Here is a 27,211-nt window from a genome sequence, read left to right on the forward strand (position 1 = left end):
ACTTGAGTCTTTCTCAGTTCCTACGCAGTAATAGGAAGATGTGTTCATTCATTCAGTTTGGGCAGAAGATTTTCCTCACATTAGTTGAGCAGAAAGTTAGAAAGAATTGAACCCCAACATGGGGGAAAGTGACACCCACCCAAAGCGTGGCATTGAGGCAAACAAATCTGGAATAGATTTGTGGCAGAAACAGCAGAAAATGGTGATATTTTTTTCTTTATTGCCTTTGCACCTCCAAGATTGGGGAGCTCAGTTTGGACACACTTGAGCGGACTAGTGACATTTTAGATCTTCCTTGGAAGACTGTCTTAATGAACTTAATGTTTTACTCTTTCAGAGATCTCGCTATCAGAAAAGAGACCAAACTTCCATCACCATGGTGGACGTGAAATGTCTGAGTGACTATGAATTACAGAATGAACTTAATAAGCTTGGATTTTCACCTGGCCCAATTCTATGTATGTATGCAGCAAATATTAGAGACTAGTCATCTATGGCTCATAGACTACCTCCCAGATTTAAATTTATTTATAGTGGAAGAAACATATACAATAAAAATCATTAAACTAGAAATAAGAAAATTAAAAACAAAACAGAAAAACCCTAAAGAAGGGAAGAGGTGATAAATACACTCAGATACTTCATACAGATTAGTAAGTGTGGTGTCAGACAGAAAAATAATCTCTTTCCCCCAGCTGTTCTTGATTATATCACCCTGGGTTCTTTTTCATTCCTCGTATGTGCACTGTGCTAACTACGCATGTATGTATTGTCCATAGTCCCCATAGATAGAATTATAACTTTGTCAGTCTTCTCAGATGTAACCAATGCCTGACTCTATGGCTAACTCATAGAGGCCTCACCTGAAGTGTTTGTGGAAGGGACAGAGTGAGTTGAGTAGCTGTGGGGTCCACCTCATTGTAAAAAACACAGTTAATAATGTAAGTATAAGAGTAAGAAGCTGCCCTAACCAGTTTGGCTCAGTGGATAGAGCATCAGCCTGCAGATTCACGGGTCCCAGGTTCGATTCTGGTCAAGGGCATGTACCTTGGCTGTGGGCACATCCCCAGTAGGGGGCGTGCAGGAGGCAGCTGATCAATGTTTCTCTCTCATCGGTGTTTCTAACTCTCTATCCCTCTCCCTTCCTCTCTGTAAAAAATCAATAAAATATATTTTTTAAAAAAGAGTAAGAAGCTGAGCCTGGCTGGCATGGCTCAGGGGTTGAGCCTCAACATAGGAACCAGGAAGTCATGGTTCTATTCCCGGTCAGGGCCCATGCCTGGGTTGCAGGCTCAATCCCCAGTGTGGGGCGTGCAGGAGGCAGCTGATCAATGATTCTCATCATTGATGTTTCTATTTCTCTCTCTCTCTTCCTTCCTCTCTGAAATCAATAAAAACATATTAAATAAAAAGAATAAGGATCTGAGTTATGAAATACCTTTAGCCCAGTAAGATCCCAAATACAAGCAGAACAACTTAATCTATTCTCCACATTCTTCCTCAGCTTCCACCAGAAAACTGTATGAAAACAAGTTAATGCAATTGTTGGTCTCATCTCCCTGTGCACTTATGATGAATGGACCGGGAAAGCAGCACAGAACTCAAGACTATGAAGACAGGAAAGGTACCTTTAGAGGCTATACTGCTCGATAGCAACTTTGCACTTAATATTTTTAATATATTCTTGTTGATTTCAGAGAGGAAGGGAGAGGGAGAGAAAGATAGAAACATCAATCATGAGAGAGAATCATTGGCTGCCTCCTGCACACTCCCCACTGAGGATCAAGCCCACAACCTGGGCATGTGCCCTTGGCTGGAATCGAACCTGGGACCATTTGGTCCGCAGGCCAACACTCTATCCACTGAGCCAAGGCCAAACCAGCTAGGGCAACTTTACACTTATTAACACCTTGTCCAGCATGACTTACGCAACTTTTAATGGCATGAATGAAATAGCCACATGGCCTGTTTGCACACAAAGCCTGGACATAGGCCCCTGGGCTGCAAAGGAAATGCTTAACTCCATGTACTAGTATATATTCACGCCAGTGACTCAGTTGAGTGGCAAACCAGAAGTTCCTACAGGTCATTTCCAGGTCTCCTTTGAGGTCTCAGCCTCTGCTTTGCCTCAGTCAATAAATCTGATAGTTATTTTCTTTGGATTAAATGATTTCACACACATTAAGAAAGATGAACCAGACTCTCCCTCCCTATGCCTACTGCCCTCCTGACTTCATGGGAGCTGACCATAGCTGGTCTCTCCCAGGTCTCAGGTGGGTGGGGAGTGGTGGTCTCTGGGATGCAAGTGCTTCCCCTACAGGGGCCCCTGCCCAGGTGCACCTTTCACCTGTGGGGGCATCTAGTTTAGGCTCTTAGGGGGTAGACTTAAAGATTCCCACAGTACATCCCAAAGCTCTTCCATTCAGTAAATATTTACTAGGAGTTCTCTATGAGCCACAGTAAAATAATAGAAGTACCATTTTTTAAAGGCCACCAATGCATTTCCGGCCTAACTTGCATCATCTCATTTAATCTTCACAAAACTTAGCTGAAGTTCAGAGAGGCCAAGTCATGGGCCTCACATCACAGAGCTAGGAAGTGGCCCCAGAAGATAAGCCACCACTACAGGTGCCATGAGGAGCAAGGCCCATCTGTCTTCGTCAGCACGACATGTCCAGCTGCCAGGGCAGGCCCACGCCCAGAGCAGGAATGCAGGAGATGTTTGTTGAATGAAAGTGAAATAGAAGTGAGACTTGAACCCAGGTCTGGCTCTCTTAAGTGTGCTGTTACCACCACATACCCTCTACTTTTCTCACAATGTCTATTGTGAGAATAAACACATTACATTTTTTTACCATGTTTGATTGGCACCCCCCAAAATGGCAATTTCATATAGTTCAAATTCATAGTTCAACAAACAGTATAAGTGCCCGAGGCCCTCTACACATGCCCTGAAATATTAAAGGTAGCACGGGTGCTGAGCGGTCCCCAGGAGTCTGGAATGGCTGGCCTGGTGTAGAGAGGGCAGCAGGACAGTTGGCCTGGGGGTGCCTCAGGGCACGTGGCTGCCCCAGACCCTTTCTGGATGTGGGATGTGTTCACAGTCCTGTCCCCGCCCTGGGGCTGCCTCTGTTTCCTGCCTGGGAAGGAGCTGAAGGGCCGAGACCAGCCCTCAGAGGACAAGCAGTGCCAGGCTCGAAGATTCCAGGGAGGAGAGCGTGTGCACTCACTGCTTGTGACGCTGAGGGCGGCAGGGCAACGCTGCCGTATCTCAGTCCAAGCTGCCCTGGGTCCCAGCACGCAGGCCTCCACACAGCCCCCACAAAGGGGGCATCTAGTTTAGGCTCCCAGTGACTCAGTTGAGTGGCAAACCAGAAGTTCTTACAGATAATTTCCAGGTCTCCTTTGAGGTCTCAGCCTCTGCTTTGCCACAGTCAATAAATCTGATAGTTATTTTCTTTGGATTAAATGATTTCACATACATTAAGGAAGATGAACCAGACTCTATTCCTGGTCAGGGCACATGCCTGGGTTCTTCCAGTTATGCTAGAGTCCTTCGGTTTAAACTTTGCATTGCTTTACACTGTGTCCACCTGATGCCAGCCCTCCATGGGCAATCAAGCCAGAGGTGGGAGTTCTGCCTCAGTCCTAGCTTTGTCATGCAGCGCAGGATGCCACTGGCCAGTGGTGGGTATAAGTCAAAAACCTGCTTCTTAGAAACCGGCCTGGATCAGACATTTGAACTTGCTCATTGGAGAGCCTCAAAGACCTGGTGCCATTAGAATGGAGGGGTTGACATGGAACTAAGGGGGTCCCGTGGAGATTCAGCCTTGAGCACTTCACAGAAGTACCTAGTCCTGGGGTAGGAGGGAGGGGCCGCAGTTTTAGGGCATCCAGACAATGGGTGGATTCCATTCTTCCCATTTTCATTCATTGTTTTGGCACCGGGTGGGCACAGCTTTCTGATCTGCCCCTCTTTCAACCTTCCCAATTATTCTGACTTGGGAGCTCATTTAAAATCCCCTCCATGAAAAGCTCGCTGATATTCAAGAGCAGTGATTGCTCCAAGCTTATCAAACAGCTTCCTCACGGCCCGAGGCGAGGGCTGATCTACAACCACCTTTCTGCCCTGGGGTTCCCCTGCCCTGGAAGCTGAGCACAGGTCTGGCCTTCCCTTCTCTGGATATAGAAGAAGACATTCTCCTGCCCTATGTGGACATTCAGAGATACGCCAGGCTGACCGCTGGCTCCAAGGGGCAATGACTGGACAGCAAGTAACTGCCCAGTAGAGCACCCTGCTTGGGCTCAGCATGCATTGCTCTCGGAGGCCCCCCAACACCACAGCTTCCCTGACAGGAGCCCCCAGGCCCCCAGGGGAAGGTCTAGGTGAGTTCCACAAGGGCCACTGCACAAATGCTCGCTCCCTCAGAAGGACAGAGCGAATCCTCTTCCCCTCCCAGGTATCTTCTGCCCCGTGATGAACAGAATTCACCACTCTGCTGCGTGGTGCTGATTTTCGTGGCTAGCTCCTATGTCCTCATGGCCTATTTTCCTTGTGTTTCCCATGATCCAGAGCTGAGGGGCATTATCGTTTTGAAAGGAAATATCATACTCTCATCAGAAAAAAAGAAGGGACCCCAAAAAGTATGTACCATTCGAATGCATGGATACTTGTACGCGTAGTAAATATAAGCAATAGCATGTTTCACGTGTAAGGAAATAGCAAGTCACTACATTCCGTAGCGGCAGGGAAATCTAGTTTCAAGAAGCTCATTTGAATGCAGGTTTCTGTTTTGTGAAACGATTACCAGGTTCTAGCACGAGACCCAGAGTAACAGCCCCTCTGAATAGCAGCCCCCTCCTCCCCGTTTTCCTCCCTGGCTGCTGCGCCCTCTCTGCGTTCACCACCTGTGTCTACATTCATAGAGCATCCACCACAGTCCCAGACCCACAGGGAGCACAGAACACATGTGTGTTTCTGTCCCCTTCTCTTGCCCAGACGCTGAGATCTGGCTCCTACCCTCGCTGCCCTATTGGAGCTCTTGGCCAAGTGTGTGAGACGAACAGGTTTCGGGGTGCCCTTCCACCAGCCAGCTGTGTGGCGCTGGGGAGGTCGCTGAATGGACCTGAACCTCCTCTCACCGTTTAGTTACCCCCAAGGGTGAGTGTGAGGGAAAGGCAGGTGAAGCTCTTAGCATAGAACAAGGCACATAATGCTTTCACCCAATCCCTAAACTCCAAGATAGCCACGCTAGTGACTTGTGCTTGGCCCCTCTTTATTTAGAGACACCTGCCTCCTTCCATGTTGGCAGCTCTGCTCTCTCTAGGTTCTGGCCTCTGCCCCCTGCCTGTGGCCATCCTCACTCTGGCTTCTGGGCCCTGACTGGATGGTGCTCCTGGGGTCTCTGTCTTCAGCCCCTTCTCTTCCTGCTCCGCGTCGCTCCCCGGGGTCGTCTCATTCACTGAGCACCTCTGTGTCGTGACTCCACATATACCCCTCCCCGCAGGCCCTCTCTCCTCCTGGAAAACCCCTTCCCTCCTTCCTGCACTCACTCAGCAGATAGTTATTTATTTACTTACTTATTTTCACCCTCACCCAGACCATGTTTTTATTGGTTTTAGAGAGAGAGGAAGGGAGAAGGGGGGTGTGGGAAGAGAGAGAGAAAGAAACATTGATGGGTTGCCTCTGGTACGTGCCCCAACTGGGGATTGAGCCCACAACCTGGGCATGTGCCCTGACCAGGAATCGAACCCGTGACCCTTTGGTGCACAGGAGAACGCTCCAACCAACCGAGCCACACAAACGCTCACTTGTAGTTAAGGACATTTCCTGGGGTTATAGATTGTTTATACTTCTCCTGTGGTTACCCCAGCACCTCACTCCAGCACCACCTGCATTTGCGGCCTCCGTTTATCTTGATGGTTCCACCACCTTCCCACCCTCCAGGCTTGAAATCACATCGCTACCTTGGAAGGCCCACTCCCCCTAGCTCCTCATGTACAAATAGTTGCCACGTCCTATGGATTTGAATTACAATTTTCAAAAATCAACCCCTCTTTTCTCTTCCCCCTGCTGCTTTCCCAGCTTGCACCCATACTATTTTGGGGTTTGTTTGTTTTTTAATCTGCACACTAGCAATACCCTCCTAATTGGCCTCTGCCTTCAACCTTTACCAATGCCAGTTCAGATCCACAAGCAGCGACTGCATCATGTCTTTCATTTGCCTGGAAACTTTCAAAACAAGATGCAAACTTACTGTCCAGCAGGAAGAGACACCAGGATCTCCTGAACACTTATCTCCCTCACCATCCAACCAATGCACACTTACCTGTTTCTCCACCTCTCACACCTCTCCCCACGCACCTTTGCCTCAACCATTGTTTATGCCTAGAATTCCTTTTATGCTTTCACCCACCCCATCTCTCTTCCTGTTAAAATCCTGTGATCACTTTAGCAATGTCTCAAAGTCCAGTCCCCTGAAAATTGCATGATATCCCATTCAGTAGCTGTCACAGGGCTTTGCACATGCCAGGAGCCAAAAGACCACTTTATCAAGTCTACCAAACAGCTCTAGTGGCACATAGGTTAGCTTGAAAATATGGTCTAGTGCCAGGGTGGGCAAACTTTTTGACTCGAGGGCCACAATGGGTTCTTAAACTGGACTGGAGGGCCGGAACAAAAGCATGGATGGAGTGTTTGTGTGAACTAATATAAATTCAAAGTAAACATCATTACATAAAAGGGTACGGTCTTTTTTTTTTTTTAGTTTATTCATTTCAAACGGGCCGGATCCGGCCCGCGGGCCGTAGTTTGCCCACAGCTGGTAGTGTTTAAAATACTTGTTGAGTTTAAATGAATGAAAGAAACCCCAGGTAAACATTCCTGTAGTAAGCTGTTACTTTAGCTTTCCATCTGAACCTAATTCACGTTTGATGAAGTATTCTGATAGCAAACTTTCTAAAAGATATTTCTTAAATCTTTCACACGGACCTTGTTTCTGCAGAAAACCCTTTTGTCTAGTTCCTGCCAAGACATTTACAGGAGAAAAAGCAACCTGAGTATTGAAAATGCAGCAGGTGGGGGCCAATGCCCTCCAGGCGTTGCTTTACGTAAACCTGAAATAAAACCACATCAATATTTTGAATTGGCAATAGAATTAAATGGAAAGTTTGTGATGGCATAAAGTGTTTTGATCTGAAGGATTATATAAGCCATTTTGATTCTCAGAAGAGCCGTGAGACATCTGTTCAATTTTAAATCCGAAAGTAAATGTAAATAAGCACTTAAATTTCCATGTTAAAAGGTAGTAGAACGTGTGTTTATTGAGACACTTGTCTGGCACCATAGACTTTAATTACTTAAGAGCATTGTTCCGTACCTAACAGTTCTCTAAGTACCCGGAAAGGTGTATTATACATTTCCTTGAAACATCAATGAACACATATTTTCCTCTCATTTCAGTAGGTTTCTAGTGAAATACAAATCACCTTGAGATTTGGATTATGCCAATTTCTGGGTACTTTTTTTTTAACACTGTACGTGTGTTTTATTTGTTTTTAAAAGATTTTTTATTGATTTTTCAAGAGAGAGAAAGGGAGAGGGAAAGGGAGAGAAACATCGATGTGAGAGAGAAACATTGAATGGCAGCCTCCTGCCCGCCCCCTACTGGGCATCAAGCCCGCAACTGGGGCATGTGCTTGACTGGGAATCCAACCGACAGCCTTTTGGTGTACAGGACGATGCCCAACCGAGTGACACTAGCTAGGTATACCTGTATATTTTATTAAATTACATATGCAGCCTATTTGATTTGGTGATTAAGGCCACTTAGAAAGCTAAGTCATTGTATTTTTAATTGGGTATCTTCTCATCAGATAGATTCGAGACACAGCTTAAGCTTCCATTGATGGAGTAGGGAGTGAAGCCAATGTGTGTCAGTCAGGTTCCTAAGACCTCCAAAGAGGAGAGATGGATTCAGGAATGGCAGGGAGGCAGAAGGATCTACTATGTCAGGCTGCACAAAGTGGGGTTTGCTCGGGTGGCCATGCCATTTATCACTACAAACAGGATGCTTTTGAAAGTGAACGGGGACACTAACCAGAAGGGGTGCTGGGATAACAGGAATAAAGCAGAACTGTCCTGGCAAACCAGGGCATCTAGTCACCGGGTTTGGGCTGGGCGTGGTCCCAAGAGCTGAAGTGTTTGCACATGCATACCCGTCTGCAGGGGGCTGCTGCATGCAGAGGGCGGCTGGCCCTGGAGGGGTGCCCCTGAGCACCCCGGGCCCTTCTGGGTGTTTCCTTACTCATCCCCAGACAAGACATGCTCTTTCCTGCTAGAATCAATGTTCATTCTGTTCTCCCAGCCTGGGATACTCTCCTCATCTGGCCACCTATCATACATATTCTCCTAGGATTTTCTCAAAATGTGTTCTGTGGGTCTGGCCCTAGGAATCTGCTTTTTCCATCAGCCCCTATTCCCACCCCCTGTCCAAGAGCTTTTGCTCTAGGTTGTAAATGTTGATGGTAAGCCTATGTTTTTGAACCCTCTCCATTTAATTCAAAGCCAGGCCTGTGTGTGTGTGTGTGTGTGTGTGTGTGTGAGAGAGAGAGAGAGAGAGAGAGAGAGAGAGAGAGAGAGAGAGAGAGAGGTTACTTAGTCCCTGTTGGATGAACTGAAAGGAACTTTTGTCCTATGTTGATGTTGATGATCTTCCTTTTTCTGGTTTCCTGTTCTGTACCATCTCTTTTGTCTTTGGGACATGCCTTAATGTATTCTCTTGAGAGACAATGCTTAGGTCACAGTGAATTGATGACCATCCAGGGAAGGGTGGCAAGAGCTTCCGGCCTGTGAGTTAACAGCTATTTATGAAATAAAGGGCATTGTGCGAGACCTTCTTGTTCCTGTCCTGAAGAAACTTAAAAACGAGCTCTTGAAACACAGAATATGTGTATCAAAGATATGGACTCTAGCCTGGCCGGCGTGGCTCAGTGGTTGAGCACCAATCTATGAATTAGGAGGTCAGGGTTTGATTCCTGGTCAGAGCATAGGCCTGGGTTGCGGGTTCAATCCCCATTGTGGGGTGTGTAGGAGGCAGCCAATCAGTGATTCTCTCTCATCATTGATGTTTCTCTCTCGTGCTTCCTCTCTGAAATCAATAAAAATATAATTTTTAAAAAATGGGGCTCTAGAGACAGGCTGCTTAGGTTCAAATTCCAGCTCTGCCACTAACTTGGACAAGACACTTGACCTTTCTATCGCTTAGCTCCTCATCTATAGACAAAGGTAACAATAGTCTCTACTTCATAACGTGTTGTGAGGATTAAGTTAAAGTATGTAAAATAGAGTAGTGATGGCACATAGTAAGAGCTGTCAAAGTACAAATAAGAACTATTACTACCATTAATATTCCTATTATACAAAAAGGATGGTATTTAGTCATCTGCAATACAAAGCAAAAAATAATATAATGGAAGCTAAATTTTTAGTATTGTCTTTAAGCGGAAAATAATATAATGGAAGCTAAATTTGTAGTATTGAACTCTACAGACTGTGGTTTATCAGAGTGCCTGCAGATATACTTACATAATTAAATATACAGATGCAATTAAAAATTATTCTCAGGAAGTGCTGTGCAGTTAGTGAAGCAGACCAAGCTTTTAAAAAAGTCATATGTGCCCTCCTGGTATAGAGGACTCCTTTCTTAGTCTGATACTTAAGTTCTTCTTTCTGTTGCCTCTTTAAACATTTTAAAAAACAACTTCACACTTAGAAAAAGTTGCAAGTAATAGTACAAAGAACTCCATATTCTTTTTACCCAGATTAATTGTTACCTTTTACCACATTTGCTGTGTGTGTGTGTGTGTGTGTGTGTGTGTGTGTGTGTGTGTGTGTACTGTGTCTTTCTGAATGATTTGAGAGCAAGCTGTAGACATGAAGCCCTCAGTTCTCTGGCATGCATTCTGCCTACCTCCCAAGGACACCTTCCTACATGTACACGGAATAACACTCCAAATAAGGAAATTCACATTGATTCAGTCCTAGCATCCAATATTCAGATCCCATTCAAATATCACCGACTATCCCATAATGTCTTTGCTTTCTTGTCCATGACTAGTCTAGGAGCACATGTTGTCTTTGGTCGTCAGGGCTCTTCAGTCTCCTTCAATTTCAAACAACAGTGCCTCCATCTTCCATCTTTCCCTGGCATTCATGCCCTTGACCATTAAAAAAATTTTTTAAAATTTATTTCAGAGAGGAAGGGAGACGAGAGAAAGAGAGATAGAAATATCAATGATGAGAGGGAATCATTGATCAGCTGCCTCCTGCACGCCCCCTACTGAGGATCAAGCCCACAACCCGGGGAATGTGCCCTTGACCCAATCGAACCCAGGACCCTTCAGTTGGCAGGCTGACGCTCTATTCACTGAGCCAAACCAGCTAGGGCACCCTTGACCATTTTAAAGAGTACACGCCTTTCATCCTGTAGGGCGACTTTTCTGTCTGATTTTCCTTTTGACTGTTCATAGAGGCCATGTCCTCTGGGCAGGAAATCCTCAGAATGATGCTGTGCTCTTCCCAGAGCACCACACCAGGCAGCAATGCCACCCTGTTCCACCGCTGGCAACATTAACCTTCCTCACCTGGAGAAGTTGGGGTCTGTCAGGTTTCTCTATAGAACCATCATTTTTCTTCCATTTGTAATCAAACAGTATTCTGCGGGGAAATATTCTGAAATGACACTAACATAGTGCTCCTATTCAAACCTCATCCATTAGCCCTAGCTCCCCTAGACGACTGCTGAATCAGCTTCCATTGTGATGATGGCCCATTGAGACTTTCTATTCCTATTTTTCCCTCCGCATTTATTAGATGGTAGTCAACGTAAGGAAGACCTTCCCTTCGCCCCCATTTTATTCACTCATTTATTTGTTTTTTTGTTCTTTGTTTCATTTGTTCTTTCATTCAGTCATATTAGTATGGACTCATTGATTCTTTTTAATCAAACGGACTGTATCTTGATATCTTTATATATTCTAAGGCTCAAATTGTCCCAGATTCGGCCGGTGGGAGCCTTTTCAATATGGGTACTGTGTACTTTTGATATGTCCTCCTCATTCCTTGAGCATGTCCTGAATTTCTGGCACAAAATGATGTTTCAGACCCAGCTGGTGCTTTTTCTGCCCCAGGAGCCTTGGATGGTGTCTACTGCAGGATTGTGTTTACTTTTGCTGTAGGATGGCATTTAAAAACCAGGATCTAGCTCTGGTCGGTGTGGCTCAGTTGGTTGAGCATTGTCACATGCACTGAAAGGTTGCCAGTTCGATTCCCAGTCAAGGCACATGCCCAGATTGCATGTTCAGTCCCTAGTTAGCCAGGGTGCATTCAGGAGGCAACTGATCAATGTTTCTCTCTCATATTATTGTTTCTCTCTCTCTCTCTCTTTCTCTCTCTCTCCCTCTCCTGTCCTCTCTCTCTAAAATCAATAAAAAATATATTAAAAAAAAAAGATCTAGGCCTTCAGTGAGCTCATTGCTACTGGGAGTCATTGCTTCTAGGTCCTCTTGGTGGGTAGAGCTAGAAAATAAAGGTGTGTGTATATGTACACATGCACTTATGCATCGTAACTATTTTTATACCTCTCTCTATACAAATTTAAAAATCATAAGTGCATATTGATCTTCAGTTAAAATCCAGTATTTCAGTGTTCTTTCTAATTGGTCTTTCCCCTTTCTGTTTGTAAGTCACTTCTGTGATAGTGAGAAACCTGGCTCCAAGTTCCCTCCATAGATTTGCATTTTGCTCCACTTTCTAATTTCCTCAGTGTAACCAACCTCCCAGTCATAATAGCCACCTCCGTCTCTGCATAACCCTCCCATCACCATCTCTCTTCCTTGGACGCAGGGCACACTGAAGCCTGCACGCTGTCCCCTTCCCTCCGCTGCCATTCTTCAGCCACCAGGAACCCCAATATACACAGCCCCTCCTCCTTCATTTCTTTGGCCTCCAGGTATTCTGACCCCTCATTCATGTCGCCTCTGCCCCACTTCTTGTGCAGGACACATGACATCCCAGGGAAGGACACGGAAGGGAAGGAAAGCTTCATGTTTCTTTTCTTTTTTCTTTTTTTTTAATATATTTTATTGATTTTTTACAGAGAGGAAGGGAGGGAGATAGAGAGTTAGAAACATCGATGAGAGAGAAACATCCATCAGCTGCCTCCTGCACATCTCCCACTGGGGATGTGCCCGCAACCCAGGTACATGCCCTTGACCGGAATCGAACCTGGGACCCTTCAGTCCGCAGGCCGAGGCTCTATCCACTGAGCCAAACCGGTTTCGGCTTCATGTTTCTTTTTTGCTTCCAATTCTGAAGTCTGTTTCAATGTCTTTGTGCCAAAACTTCAGTAGGATTTTTACTCTTGTGTCTCAATCACTATTGTTGTTGGTAAGATACTTTGTAGGCCTATAATGTGCATGTGCAGGGCCTACCCCAATTGCTACCATCGGAAGATACAGTGTACCAAGGGAATATATATTAAAGGACTACCATTAAGTGTGTGGTTTGAGTTGCATGTAAAGGTTTTAGGCGACCTGATGTTAAACTTCTCTGTAATAGTTTCTTAATTAATTGAAAAGCATCCTTATTCCCAATAGTTGTTGTATATTCCAGTTGGGTCAAAGTGAAGAGTAAATTACATATTTTGTGACTACTTAATAAACCCTTCGTTCTTACCTTTGACACGTACTAATGGGAGCTAAATAGCATATTTACAAGGAACGCTACGCTCTTCCTGTAAAACTATTGACCTCCTAGTATGTCTGCTTACATACGCTAATAATCCATGTCTTTATCTTATTGATCACATGCTGATTCTTTCTGTGTAATAGAACCCAGTCTTTGAAATGCAAGAGCCTCAGGAAGAGTTAGTGAAACCAAACTCTGATTACAATGGTTCTAAGATGATAAGAAAGGTAAACTTATTTTCATAAAGCTGAATTATGAGCAGTGGTGTTCTCTTTCTATAGGAAAAATATGCATTTGTTTAAAAAAAAAACAAACCCAGCTTTGCTTTCGTTTTCATTTAAGAATATTTAACCAAACTCACTATAGATAGTTTATCATTTGCATGATGGGTATAGCTATATGTATCCATTTTAAGGAAAGGAGTTTCCTGTTTACCTCCACCTGAGCATCCCTGAGTTGTTTTGATCTCTTGGGATTTATTAGGGCTTCCTTAGTACCAGGCACTATTCATCGGGATGCATGAGTCCAGGCATGATTTATTATGATGATCGATCGTGGAATTTCCTCTCTGAAAGGCTTGTTGGAAGAGACTATGTGGTTCATCGTACAGATGCAGAAAGAAGCAGAGAGGGGGTATGACTTGCCTAAGACCACACGGTGTTAGCAGAAAAATTGGAAATGGCATTCCAGTCTTCTAATTTCCATGTCATAGCCTTTCCCATTATATCCAGCTGCCCAAAGAAGAGGAGCCACCACCAGGCACCTGAGTGGTGAAACAGCTCCCCCCAGTGTCTCTTTTCATGGTCTCCCAGGACGCAGGGCTTCTCGTCCCCTATGGCAGCGAAGGCTTTCTTTCTGGGGTGGCTTTGCTATGAGAGTGCATCTGAGGCATTTTCCACTGGCCCTTCTGTCCTCCCATTAAAGCCATGGTACAGAAATCAGCACAGCTAAAATGGACTGACTAATATGTACATGAGTACCTGGAATTTGCCCAAGTAGACAGAAGAAAATTCAAACCTGAAAACCTTTTTTATTTTATTTGATTTTTAAAATATATTTTATTGATTTTTCACAGAGAGTAAGGGAGAGGGATAGAGAGTTAGAAACATCCATGAGAGAGAAACATCAATCAGCTGCCTCCTGCACACCCCCTACTGGAGATGTGCCTGCAACCAAGGTACATGCCCTTGACCGAAATCGAACCTGGGACCCTTCAGTCCGCAGGCCGATGCTCTATCCACTGAGCTAAACCAGTTAGGGCTGAAAATCTTTTTTAAAAGAAATATGTTTTTATTGATTTTAGAGAGAGGGAGGGCAAGAAACATCCATGATGAGAGAGAATCATTGATCAGCTGCCTTCTACACACCCCCTACTGGGGGCCAAGCCCGCAAACCAGGCATGTGCCTTGATCAGGGATGGAACTGAACTGTGACCTACTGGTTCATAGGTCGACGGTCAACCACTGAGCCACACCAGCCGGGCCAAAAAACCTTTTTTGATATTTTATTATAACATATGCATCTAAAAAGGTATAAAAATTATGTAATAAGCAGTTTGATTCTCACCCTAGAGATTAAAAATTACTATAAATCATTGCTAATTTTGTTGAAGACCCCAATGATCATATTCCCCTTCCTTCATTTTCCCCAAGGTAACCACTACCCTGAATTTTCTACTTATTATTCTTTTCCTTTTCTTTACAGTATCCACAAACTTTAGTTTCTCATGATTTTGGATTTTATTTAAATGATATCATAGTGTAAGTATTCTTTGGTAACTTCCCTTTACCATTCACCATTATGTTATGAGCGTCACCCAATACTTGTAGCTCTCACTCATTAATTGTCACTGCTATATGATTATTGTAAAAATATATTTATCCATTCCTTATTTACGGGACATTTGAATTGGTTGCCAAGTTTGCCTAATACAAACAATGCTGATACAAACAATTGTGGTACATAATTCATTGTATACATGTGCAAGAATTTTTTTCTGATTGAAAGAATATAACCCAGAAGGGGAACTGCTGACTTGAAGGATATATACCTGATCTTCAGCTGAAGAGATCATGCTAAACCGCTCTACAGGGGCCACACCACTTTATATTCCTACCAGCAACATATTAAAAGCTCCATTATTCTAAATCTTCTTCAAATTTTAGTCTTGCCAGATTTCATTTTTGTCAATGTAGTGGATGTAAGGTGGTATTTTATTATGATTGTAATTTGTATTACTCTTATGCTAATAAGGTGGAGCATCTTCTCACATGTTTGTTGGTTATTTATGTTTTGTTGTCTGTAAAATGTCTGTTCGTATTTTTTGCCAATTTTTCTATTTGGTTGTTTATCTTTTTTCTCCTTAATTTATAGGAGCTCTTTAAAAAAATTTTTTTTATTGATTTTTTACAGAGAGGAAGGGAGAGGGATAGAGAGTTAGAAACATCCATGAGAGAGAAACATCGATTAGCCGCCTCCTGCACGCCTCCCACTGGGGATGTGCCTGCAACCAAGGTACATGCCCTTGACCGGAATCGAACCTGGGACTTTTCAGTCCACAGGCTGACGCTCTATCCACTGAGCCAAACTGGTTAGGGCTATAGGAGCTCTTATATATTTTGGATACTAACCCTTTGTCAGTCATAAGTGTAACACAGATCTCTTAGTAGTTTGGGGTTGTCTTAACATTTTTTGTTTGTTTTTTTTTAGCAGTTCGCATCATAACTGAGAGTAAGATACAGAGATTCTCATATAACCTCTGCCCCCCACCACATGCATAGCCTCCCCCATTATTAACATCTCCCACAATGGGCTTGTCTTTTCACATTTTTCTACTAGCCTTTTTAAAGAAGTCCTCACCTGAGGGTATGCTTTCATTGATTTTGAGAGTGAGAGAGTGAAAAATAAGAGAGAGAAAGAGAGACAGAGAAGAGAGAGAGAGAAACATTGATGTGAGAAACATCAGTTGGTTGCCTCCCAAACTGGCCCTGACCAGGAATCAAACCTGCAACCTTTTGGTGAATGGGGTGATGCTCCAAACAACTGAGCCACCAGTCTGGGGCTCTACTTGCCTTTTAAAAATGTAATTTAAAACAACTTTCAAACTTAAAGCAAGTTTTCAACAAAGAATTCCTATATGGCCTTCACCCAGATTTACCAATTGTTAACATTTTACCACATTTGTTTTATAATTTTATCTATTTATTATTTTTTCTTGAACTAATTTATGACATCATAATCTTTTACTTTCTCCCCCAAAACGTCATTATATATGTCTTTAGTCTAAAAACATAAGGATATTCACATCACAATGATGAGAATCACAAATTTTCATATATATACAGTATATACTATATATATGTTTTTATTTAAGTTTTGATTGCTTTCAGAGAGAGGAAGGGAGAGGGAGAGATAGAAATGTCGATGGGCTGCCTCCTGCACGCCCCCTACTGGGGATTGAGCCTGAAACCCGGGCATGTGCTCTGACGGAATTGAACCAATGACCTTTTTTGATACATGAGATGATGCTCAACCAACTGTGCCACACCGTCTGGGCAGAAATTTTTGTTAAGGTTAAATTCACATAACATAAAATTTACTATTTTAAAGTGCAAAATTCAATGGCATATAGTACAGTATATTCATAATGCTGCCTCGCTCTAGATTCAAAACATGTTCATTCACCCCAAAATAAAACTCAGTACCCATGGCACAGTTACCCCACAACCCTCTCCTGACAACTACTAATCTGCTTTCTGTTTCAATGGATTTTTTTTCTTCTGTATGTTTCGTATAAATGGAATCATCCAATATGTGATGTTTTGTGACCTTTTAAATTTACCATAAGGTTTTCAAGTTTATCCATGTTGTACTGTGTGTCTGTATCCACACATCATCTCTTTTTATGACTGAATAATAATGTTATGGACATTTGGATTGTTTCTACCTCTTGGCTACTGCAAATGTTGGTACTGTGAAGGTTCATTCATATATAAGTATTTGTTTTCAATCCTTTTGGATATACCAGTATACCTCCAAGTGGAATTTTTGAGCCATGTGGTAATTCTGTGTTTAACTTTTTAGTAATGGCAAAACTGTTTTACACAGTGGGTGATCATCTTACATTCCCACCACCAATGTATGCAGGTTCCAATTTCTCCAAATCCTCGCCAACCCAACATTAAAAAAATTTTTTTTTATTGATTTTTAGAGAGCGAGAAAGGGAGAGAGAGAGAATGCCGTCTACTGGGGGACCCAGCCCACAACCTGAGCCGAGCACGTGCCCTGACTGGATATTGAACTGGCAACCTCTGGGTCACGATGCTCAACCCATTGAGCCACAGCAGCTCGGACTCCACCCAAACTTTTTAAAAATGGCCGTCCTCATACGTATGAAATATTAGCTCACTGTGGTCTTGATTTCCCTGATGACTAATGATGTTGAGACTCTTTTCATTTGCTTATTGAACATTTGTACATATTCTTTGGAGAAATGTTTATTCAAATCACTTGTTCATATTTTAATTGGGTTGTTTGTCTTTAGATTGTTAAGTTGTAAGAATGTTTATATACCATATTCTGAATACTAGTCTGTTATCAAATATATGATTTGCAAATATTTTTCCCATTCTGTGAAAGAGATTGCCTTTTCTCTTTCTTCATAATGTCATTTGATGCACAGAAGTTTGCTTATGATATTTCTTGACGTGAATTTCTTTGGGTTTATCGTTTGGAATTCACTCAGCTTTTTGACATCTGTAGATTTGTATCTTTTGCCAAATTTGGGACATTTTCAGCTCTTATTTCTTCAAATACCTTTTTCATCCCCACCTTACTCTTCTCTACTCCAGGGACTCTGATAACACAAACATTAGATCTTTTGTTTTGTGTTATTTTTTTGGAAGAGCTTACATGGTTAAGAGACCATAGATAATAATTCTGTGAGTTCTCCACTCCAGTCTCTTCAGCAGCGACCATGGTGCATTCACTGGTCTCTGACTTCTTCAATCACCCCAAAGGGTGTGATAACATTATTGATCTTCCTTTACCAGCCACAGTATCTTAATGTAGTTCAGATGATGTGTCCACATATTCTTCGCTACTTGACTACAGCAGTCATAACAAACAAATATGTTGGAAAACGCCCCTGAGTGCTGAAAGATCTAGGCAAAGTAATTCAATGGGATTCTTACACATGCAAAGACCCAATTACCGTTTGTTGAATGCTTAGATATTCACTTTTACTTTGATGGGGCTCAGAAAAAGCGGAGGGAATGTGAACCTGTGCTCATAAATGACTTCCTGGTGGCTTGTCTTGAGGGTTTCGCTGAAAATTCCCATCTTTTCATATTTGAGACTTCTAGTTGCATCCACCATGTATCAGCATTAACATGTTGGCAGATAAACAGAGCGTGACTCCAGATGCAGCTGAAAGGTGGATTGTAAATTTGGTTAGAACTGCAAGACTAGATGCCAAGATCGATTCTAAATTAGGTCACGTGGTTATGGGTAACAGCGCAATCTTAACCCATCAGCCAGTAATTGAAAACACCAAAAGGCTTTCATTTAGAAGCCAGATGTTGACTTTTAATATTTAGAAGTAACTTAATCAGAATAGTAGGTTAGAGGCTCCTAACAGGCAACTGAAGACTCTGCCTTTTACTAAAGAATTGTAAAGGAAAACAACAAAACTATAAAGGAAAGGTGAAATAATGAAACTATTATATAAAGGGTGACATACATTTTAGAAACAACATATTGAGTATAACTTTCAGAGAATTTGCATATAATGGGATGTTTCATGAAGAAACAGAGTTCATTGATTCTTCCCTCTGTCTTCTCCATTCTCTGTCAAGCCGTCTTGCCAGTGTTTTACTTCATTTGCATTCTTTTAAATTCTAAAATTTACACTGGGTTCTTCTTTATATATCCTACTGATCTGCAGAGAGATAATTTTTTTCAATTGTTTCATACATGTTTAGGTGGTCTTTGAAACATTTTATGATGGCTGCTCTAAAATCTTGGTCAGCTAATTCAACATCATGCCTTCTCGGTGCTGGCATGGGTTATCATCTTTTCTCCTCAAATTATGAGAGACTTTGGGTTGTATTGGAATATTCTGTTTTAGCTTCCTCCTCAGACTTTATACGCTGGTGGGGGAAGAGGGACCCCAGCTCTTCACTGCAGGGCAAGTGGTAGAAGTCCACATCCCCCACTGGGCCTCCATTGACACCCTGTTGTATATTTGTTGGTTCATTATTGCTGGGCTGCTGGGGATGCGGGGGAGTGGAGAGGGAGGGCAGTGGTCCACGATACTAGCCCAGTAGGAACGAGGTGGAAGTCCAGGCTTCCCAAGCACCTTGGCTAGTGGGCTGTTTGGTAAAATTTTTGGTCTTGTGAGGCTGCCCCTTTCTCCTTTCCTGCTCTTTGGCTTTCCAGAGGCTTTTTGTTTGCACTCTTTGGTGTTTCCAGGTTGCCAGCAAACAGTCTGAGATATGTGAGGTAAAAAGAAAACCCAGGGCATTCACTTAAGTCATTCCTCGGGTCCTGAGGCCCCTAGCCCATCTGCTTTTCTCCCCCTTTCAGAATCTTCTTCTGTTTGCTTTACTTATAGTGTCCAGGTGTTGCCGATGGAAATGGGGTTCTTCCACGGAGTTCTCAAGAAAAGCATTTCAGGGACCCCCACATGGGAGGATGAGGCACAGTGGTAAGACTTACTAGAGCTGGAGCAAATGCAAGGGACTGTCCCCAGGTGCCAGTGTCTCACCCACCACCAGGTGGCTTAGCTTCGTCCGGCTGTGGGAGAAGCCCAGCCTTGTCTTCACCAAGCCCAGAAGAGCCAGAGTCCAGAGATCGTGTGCCACTGCTCAGTACCGGCGGGGCACTCAAGGCTGCCACCGTTCACTTTGTCCATGCCAAACCTTAGTCCAGTGCAGCCTCAGTTCCCAGCTGCGCTCCTGCAGCCGCTGCCCTGCTGCACCCAGGCCAGCACGTGGAGCCTGTGCTTGGGTGCGCAGCTGCCACGGAGAGAGAATGTGCCCAACAGGTGAACCAATAGTGAACATGTGCTACCGAGAGAGGCCTTTAGTAGGCTTTGATTGTATTCCCTCAGGCTTAGGAAGGGGTAAGCTTTCTTTCAAACGAACCAATCTCTTTCCTGGCTCTTTGCAGGCTTGTGTTGGGTCTTCCCCAGATCCAATCCCTTTCCTAGATCTTCTGGGGTTTCATGCGCGCGTCCAATCCAATCCTTTTCCCAGGCTAGACACCTCCCCTCTGTGGTCACCGTCTTGGCTCCTACTGCGAATGCCTCAAAGTAGAAGGATCTCCCTCTGTACCATCTTGGTTTCTACTGACAGGTGCCTAGCAAAGGAATTCCCCTTGACTGTGTATTCCTCCCCCACATAGTGCCAGCGAGTGGACCCCTTGTACCTGGGGGAGATTGGAAAGCAGGTCCTTCCTCCCTACACAGGGGGATGGAGAGGTGTTAATCCCCTTGCTGGGGTGTGTGTGTGGGGGGGTTGGGGGGGGACACAGCTATTCGCTATTCTCTGGGGTATCAGCTATCCCCTGGGGTGTCTGAAGCTGTAGCTTCCAGACTTAAGCCTGATTAAGTGTAACTTTCAGACTCAATCAGGCCCAGCCAGTGTAGCTCCCGTCTCTTTTGTTAGCTCCTAGCTGCCTGTGCTCACACAGGGATTTTGGCTATATTGAGCAGAAGAATTTTGGAGAAGTATACCGGTATCTATCTCATCTTGTTCCCAATACCATTTTGAATAGTCTGTCCTTTCTCATCTGGTTGGCCATGTTAGCTCTTGTCATTCATCAAATTTCCACAGGAGTTTTAAAATGCACCGAGGATTTGTTTTAATCAGGTATAGTAAGGGGACAGGCAGGGAGATAACTGCCTTCCAAAGAAGTGTATTACCTACAATACCCCGGAGGGTTGATTGCATCATGCCAATGGGCCACCTGGGGAAGGAGCAGGGCCAGTCAGGAGGCAGGAGGGAGAGGAAGGCATGGGCACAAGGCTTTGTTGTGGCCTTTGCAGGGAGGGGTGGGTGAGGCAAGGTAAGCATTTTAGAATTGGCTAGTTGGACTAATTTCAGCAGTTCTGGGCTTTAGGGGTGGACCCTAGTTGGCCAATAGCTGGCCCTGGGCTGATGTAGGACAGGGAAAGTATTGGCTTGGTAAGAGAACGTTAGATAAAGGAGATTGGAGGGGTTGGTTGGCTTGTACATGGAAGGCACGCTCACAGGGAGTCTTTACTATCCCTAGGAGTGGGCCAGCTTCGGAGAGGCAGTCTCTCCAGGGTCAGCGAGGCCCCAGGATGCCAAAGCCTCATAAAATACAGAAAATAAAAACCGTGATTAATAGTACAACGGGGTCTCTATTCTGATCAATGTGTCCAGCTTGCGCTCCTAGAAGAATGTCTTCATTACCAGAGCAACCCCTCTCACCTTGTTGGTTTAAATTGGTCAGTGGATTTTACTTGTCCCTTAGTTCTTGCAAATAAATTTTTGAATAAACTTATCAAGTTCCATGAAAAATTCAGAATGTGATTTAGATAGAAATTTTGCTAACTTTATAAATTAACCTGGAAAAAGCTGAATCTTTACTCTGTTGAGTCTTCCTGCTCATGAACATGTTACATCTTTCCATTTATTGAAATTTTCTTTAATGTCCTTCAGTAAGATTTTTATTGTTTTCTCAATAAAGGTCATGCTCATCTTTTGTCAGCTTTATTACTAGGTAGGCTTTTAATTTTTGTTGCCAAATTTTGTTGGAAATAAGAATTCTTTTGTTGGGAACAGTATCTTTGAAAAAATATGCTTTAAATGGTTTGTTGCTGGTATGTGGAATTGCAGTTGACTTTTGTCAGTACCTTTTGTCTTATAACAATGAACTCTTAGCAATTATAATAATTTTCCTGCAGATTCTTTTTAGTTTAATTTGTATACTTTTAATTTCTTTTTGTTTACCTGTGCCTCTACGACCTTTTTATTATAATATTATGTGAGTGATAATAGTAGGAATACTTTCCTTAGTTCTGATTTAAAGAAAATGCTTTTAACATTTTACCTCTTTTTAAAAATATTTTTAATTGATTTTAGAGAGGAAGGGAGAAGGAGAGAGAGAGAGATAGAAACATCAGTGATGAGAGAGACTCATTGATCGGCTGCCTCCTGCATGCCCCCACACTGGGGATCAAGCCTGCAACCCAGGCAGGTGCCCTGACCAGGAATCAAATCCTTCTGGTTTATAGACCAATGCTCAACCACTGAGCCACGCCAGCCAGGCTTAATATTTTACCTTTGAGTATAATTTTTGGTGTAGGTGTTGGGAGATACCTTGTATCTAGTTAAGAAAGTTCCCATTCCATTCCTGGTTTGCAAGAAGATATTTTAAAGCAGGAATGCAGATGATCACAAAGTTTTTAACCTTTCTTTTGTTAATGTAGTGCAGATTATTTTAAAAGGCTTTTAATTAATTCAAAATCATTATTTAGGTTAAAAGAACACAGTGTTTTAAATTAGAGCTTTATTAAATCAAGGTTGAGGTAAAAACAATAGAGTGAAATTATTGCAAGATCTTTATTAACTTAATCAGTTTTAGTCAATAAAGGAATTTGGGGTTTACTCAATATTAAAGAGCTCTAAATTGAGGTTTTTTTCCCCACTTGTAAGAAGGTCATAACTGCCAGTTTGCCAAGTCATTTGTAAAAATGTCTGGTTCTACGTACAGGCCTTTCTTCAACAATTGCATTAGTGAGGGAGAGTGATTGAAAAACGTAACACATTTCAGCTTGAAGACAATTTCATCCCCACCTCCCGGGAGCATCACTGCCTCCTGGCTCCCTAAGCTCCAACAGTAAGAAGTCCTGGGAGAATAAGAGGAAGGAGGGGTGGGGACTCAGCACTCAGTGCCCCTTCTTTCATTGCCCATAATTGAAGGTGCCAGCCTATGACATTTCAGGCCAGGTTTGGGTCCACACTGTAAAATACACATCTTGCATGATGCAAGCAAACTTGTATTTGTTTATGGGTAAATATTAATCATTTTAGTCAGAGTAGGTCCTTTTTCAAAAACCAGATACAATTTTTTTTTTATTAGTTAAGGTATTACAAATGTGTCCTCATCCCCCCCTTTAACCCCCAACCTCCCCGCCACACACAAACTCATGCTCCCATCCCCCCGTTGTCCATGTCCATTGGTTTGGCTTATATACATGTATACAAGTCCTTCTGTTGATCTCTTCCCCTTACCCCCGCCCTCCCCTACTTTCCTTCTGGGGATTGATAGCCTGATCGCTGTTTCTCAGTCTTTGGGTCTGTCCTTTTTCATCAGTCTATGTTGTTCTCTATAATCCACAAATGAGTGAGATCATGTGGTATTTATCTTTCTCTGACTGGCTTATTTCACTTAGCATAATGCTCTCCAGTTCCATCCATGCGTTTGCAAAAGGCAAGAGTTCCTTTTTTTTTACCGCAGCATAGTATTCCATTGTGTATATATACCACAGTTTTCAGATACAATTTTTGATGAGTAGTGATTTCGTGAGAATACTGGGGAATGCTCCAGTCCCCAACTCCCTTGTCCATGGCCTACTGTTGTGTGAGGCCTCTGGCAGCATGGGAGGTGTCAGAGGCCCCTCTCATGTTCAGGGGGGCTGGGTTCCCGGGAAGGGGGATAAACACCAACTTACCAATGCCCCGACATGGTAGATATCATGCCTTGATTAAAGACAACATGTGTATTAGGGCTGAGGAAATATAGACTAGACAACTGATCTGAGTGAATGAGAATAATAAAGAAGACTTCTTGCAGGAGGGAAATTATTTTTAGGAATTGAAGGACAATACTGTGTAACCCTAAGCTAGTTACTTAAGCCTTCTGTGCCTCAAGACTCATCATCTCCCATATGGAGCAATGACGGTGCCTACCAGATGAGGGGAGGGTGGTCCAGGAGGCCTCGGTGAGTTAGTGGGTTAACAGGGCCTGGCACCTGGTAAATGGTGGTTAGCAACATCATCTGACACCACAGCTTCACATTCTTGGATATTGCAGACACTTGAGGATGATAAGGCCTGAATATTCTACATAATAAAGAGCTAATATGCTGATTAAATCGAACAGCAGAACGACCATCCAGACAAAGTTGAGGAAAAATGGAACATGAAATTAACAATAATTATCATTAGCACTAAGTGCTTTCATTAAGTGCTTACTATATATCAGGAAATGTTTTAATCATTTTGCATAGATGAAGTCACTTAATCTTTACAATTTTATTTCACAGAGAGGAAACAAAAGCATAAAGAACTATGCATTTTTACTTTATTGAAAAAATGACAACATGAAAGAAATTTTTGGAAAAGGAAAAGAAAACATGATTGTCCTTACTTCTATCCCTCATACAGAACATTTCATTTTCCTAAACTATTTTCTAGTCCTTGTTCATAGCCAACTTTAAAAAAATAGTTTTATTCTTTGTATAAAAATGCTGCATGCTCATTAAAAAGGCTCCGAGCACCTGGTCGGTGTGATTCTGGTTGAGCGTTGACCCATGCACCAGGAGGTCACCAGTTCGATTCCTGGTCAGGGCACATGCTGGGGTTGTGGGCTCGATCCCCAGTGGGGGGCTGTGCAGGAGGCAGCTGATTAATGTTTCTCAGAATGTTTCTATCTCTCTATCCCTCTCCCTTCTTCTCTCTCTAAAATAAATAAAAACGTATTTTTAAAAAAGCTCCAAGCAATAAAAGTACAAATAAAAGTGCAAAATAGAAAGATGATATTTAAGAACAGAATGTTTCTTGTGTCAAGTGACCCTTGACACTGGTGTGTCTATTGTTCATGTGTGAGTCACTGATGTAAAATATTACTTCATGAGCCCTCACTTGCATGGCTCAGTTGGTTGGGTGTCATTCCGTGCACCAAAAGGTTGCCACTTCAGTTCCCAGTCAGGGCACATAACCAAGGTGTTGGGCTCCATTCCCGGAGGGGGCGTGTGCAGGAGGCAGCCTATCAACCTTTCTCTCTTGTCGGTGTTTCTCTGTCTCCCCCTCTCCTTTCAAAATATTTTATATTATGAAGTACTAAACTACCTGATGTACCAAAAACTTTATCAGTCCCTAGATCAGTGATGGCGAACCTATGACACGCGTGTCAGAGGTGACACGCGAACTCATTTTTTTGGTTGATTTTTTTTGGTTAAATGGCATTTAAATATATAAAATAAATATCAAAAATATAAGTCTTTGTTTTACTATGATTGCAAATATCAACAAATTTCTATATGTGACATGGCACCAGAGTTAAGTTAGGGTTTTTCAAAATGCTGACACGCCGAGCTCAAAAGGTTTGCCATCACTGCCCTAGATTATACAATTTTTTAAAAAGATATTAACTTTTTAAAATCCTTGCCTGAGGATATGTTTTATTGCTTTTAGAGAGAGCAAAAAACAACAATGTGAGAGAGAAACATTGATTGGTTGCCTCCTATAAGTACCCCGAGCAGGGATGGAATCTGAAACCTGGTATGTGCCCTGATCTGGGATCAAACCCACAACCTTTTGATGGACCGGATGATGCTCCGATACGATTATTTTCTAGAACAGAAAATAAGGCCCTTTGTACAAGACATTGGAAACTGTGAGGGCTCTTCTTGATAATTTGTATTATCTTTCTGATAAGTAAGTTCTTCTTGATATTTTCTTTCTGTTCATTAGAGACCCAAGGCTTTCACTTCTACACCAAAAGCCCCACATATCTACTGTCCGCATCATAAGCACGCTGAGAAAATAAGGTAATACTTTTCTTAGCACCTGAGGAGATACTACTGACGTATGTAACTTCTGAAAAAAAAATGTTATTCAGACTTTTGGGAAGGGTTTGAGTCTGAAAAAGAATCTGTTTCGAGAGAAGAAAGATTCATAATATCTCATTTCAAAGCTCAGGGGGCCTTACATAGTCTCTAGCTCACCACTTAGGTTTAGAGGCCAAAGGGGTTGAGGGGGGTGCACAAAGTCACAATGCACTGAGACCAGAACCTGAGGTTCTGGATTGGTAGACATTTTTTCTTTGTGTCTTAGAAAATGGGGAAAGAAAAAGAGAGAGAGAGAGAGAGAGAGAGAGAGAGAGAGAGAGAGCAGGTAGTTGAAATAAAAGCTCAAGATTGGCCATTTTATTAGTCAGAAAGTAAAGCTTTCTGGAAAGTTCCCTGACTTTCCAGAATAAACTTCAGCCAATTTCCAGATTAAACCAGTGAAAACATAAGACTCTCTGAGAGGTTTCAGAAAGCACGCTCTTGCTCTTTGAAATGCAAAATAAGCACTTCCCATCTGCACCTGAAAGGCTGGGTTTAGACTGGGAGGAAAGGACTGTGGACTGGTGTCCCCCATTCGGCTTTTGCGGCTCCGCAGCAGGGACCAGGGGATCTGTAAGTCCCTGGGCCAGCCTCACGCCGGCACTGACGGACATAAAGAAATGCTTGTGCGGCATTTGAGACCTCACATCCCCATGATACCCTGTTAACATCCGCTTGTTAACATTAGCCTAGGTTTTTCATGATAGAGGCCTGCTCCCTCAAGCCCCACAGGGTTGCTCCTTTGAGCCTCCAGGCCACACACGTTTGGGGGTGCTGGTTCGTCCTGTACTCAACCCTAAGAGCCACTAATGTTTTCACAGGTGGGCCTCAGGAGCACCATACCTCAGATTCAGAGAATGGAATAGCGCCAAAGAGAAGGCCTACTGCACAGCGAACGGGAGTGCTGGGAGCAGGAACCTAGAACGGTTTCCAGCGGGCTTGACGCTTGCTGTGTTTGGCATCTTCATCATTGTGGTATTTGTCTACATAACCGTGGAAAAGAAGCCGCTCTTTGGTTAAGTGCTTTCGGAGCAGAGCAATGATTGCCTCAAGCCCTCCTGCTTCCAGGAAGAACGGGGCTGCTCTGAAGGGGGGGCCAGCCCTGTAGCCAGGTAGTCTTCCCGTGCACTGTGCACTCTCTCCGTTCTGTACCCAGGCTCAGCCAGGTGGAAGGAACAAGGGGAAGAAGGAGAGCTGAAGCAGAGGGACTTCTATGAGGCATGCCGGCCATCATTAAAGGTGCTTCTACACTGAAGTGCACTTCCCAAAAGGAAGCTGAGCCTGCGTCTTTCTTTTTAATGAGGGTAACCAGCCATTGATTACATGTTATTCACTCTATTCACTCTTCAAATTGTATAGTCCACCACAGGAAAGGCCGCAACAGGTAATGAACAAAAAAAGAGTGCATCTGATGTGGCAAACACAAGGAAATGTCCAACATCACCCAAAAACAACTTAGAAAATGACAGCATTTTCACCATTGAAACCTAGCAAGGATTAAACACATGAAGGCCTGATAAGGGAGTGATCATGGCCTCTGGGACCAGACAGAGCTGGGAAGGTCCCTGGCTCCTCTGTATATTGACGCTGTGAACTTGGAT

At 43.2% G+C, this 27,211-nt stretch overlaps 1 protein-coding gene across 1 annotated transcript; it reads left to right on the forward strand.

Annotated features, from left to right (window-relative positions):
• Positions 1-376: 376 nt before the first annotated feature.
• On the forward strand, positions 377-26,630 carry LEMD1 (LEM domain containing 1; the record flags this gene model as incomplete). The annotated part of the gene is made up of 6 exons (XM_081113298.1): positions 377-458; positions 1,505-1,624; positions 3,105-3,235; positions 12,892-12,975; positions 26,167-26,183; positions 26,432-26,630. 6 exons carry the CDS (start codon positions 377-379, stop codon positions 26,628-26,630), a joined length of 633 nt encoding a protein of 210 aa, XP_080969424.1.
• Between the last annotated feature and the right edge of the window lie 581 nt (positions 26,631-27,211).

This window comes from Myotis nattereri (assembly GCF_964212035.1).
Source record: "Myotis nattereri genome assembly, chromosome: 18".
NCBI lineage: Eukaryota > Metazoa > Chordata > Mammalia > Chiroptera > Vespertilionidae > Myotis > Myotis nattereri.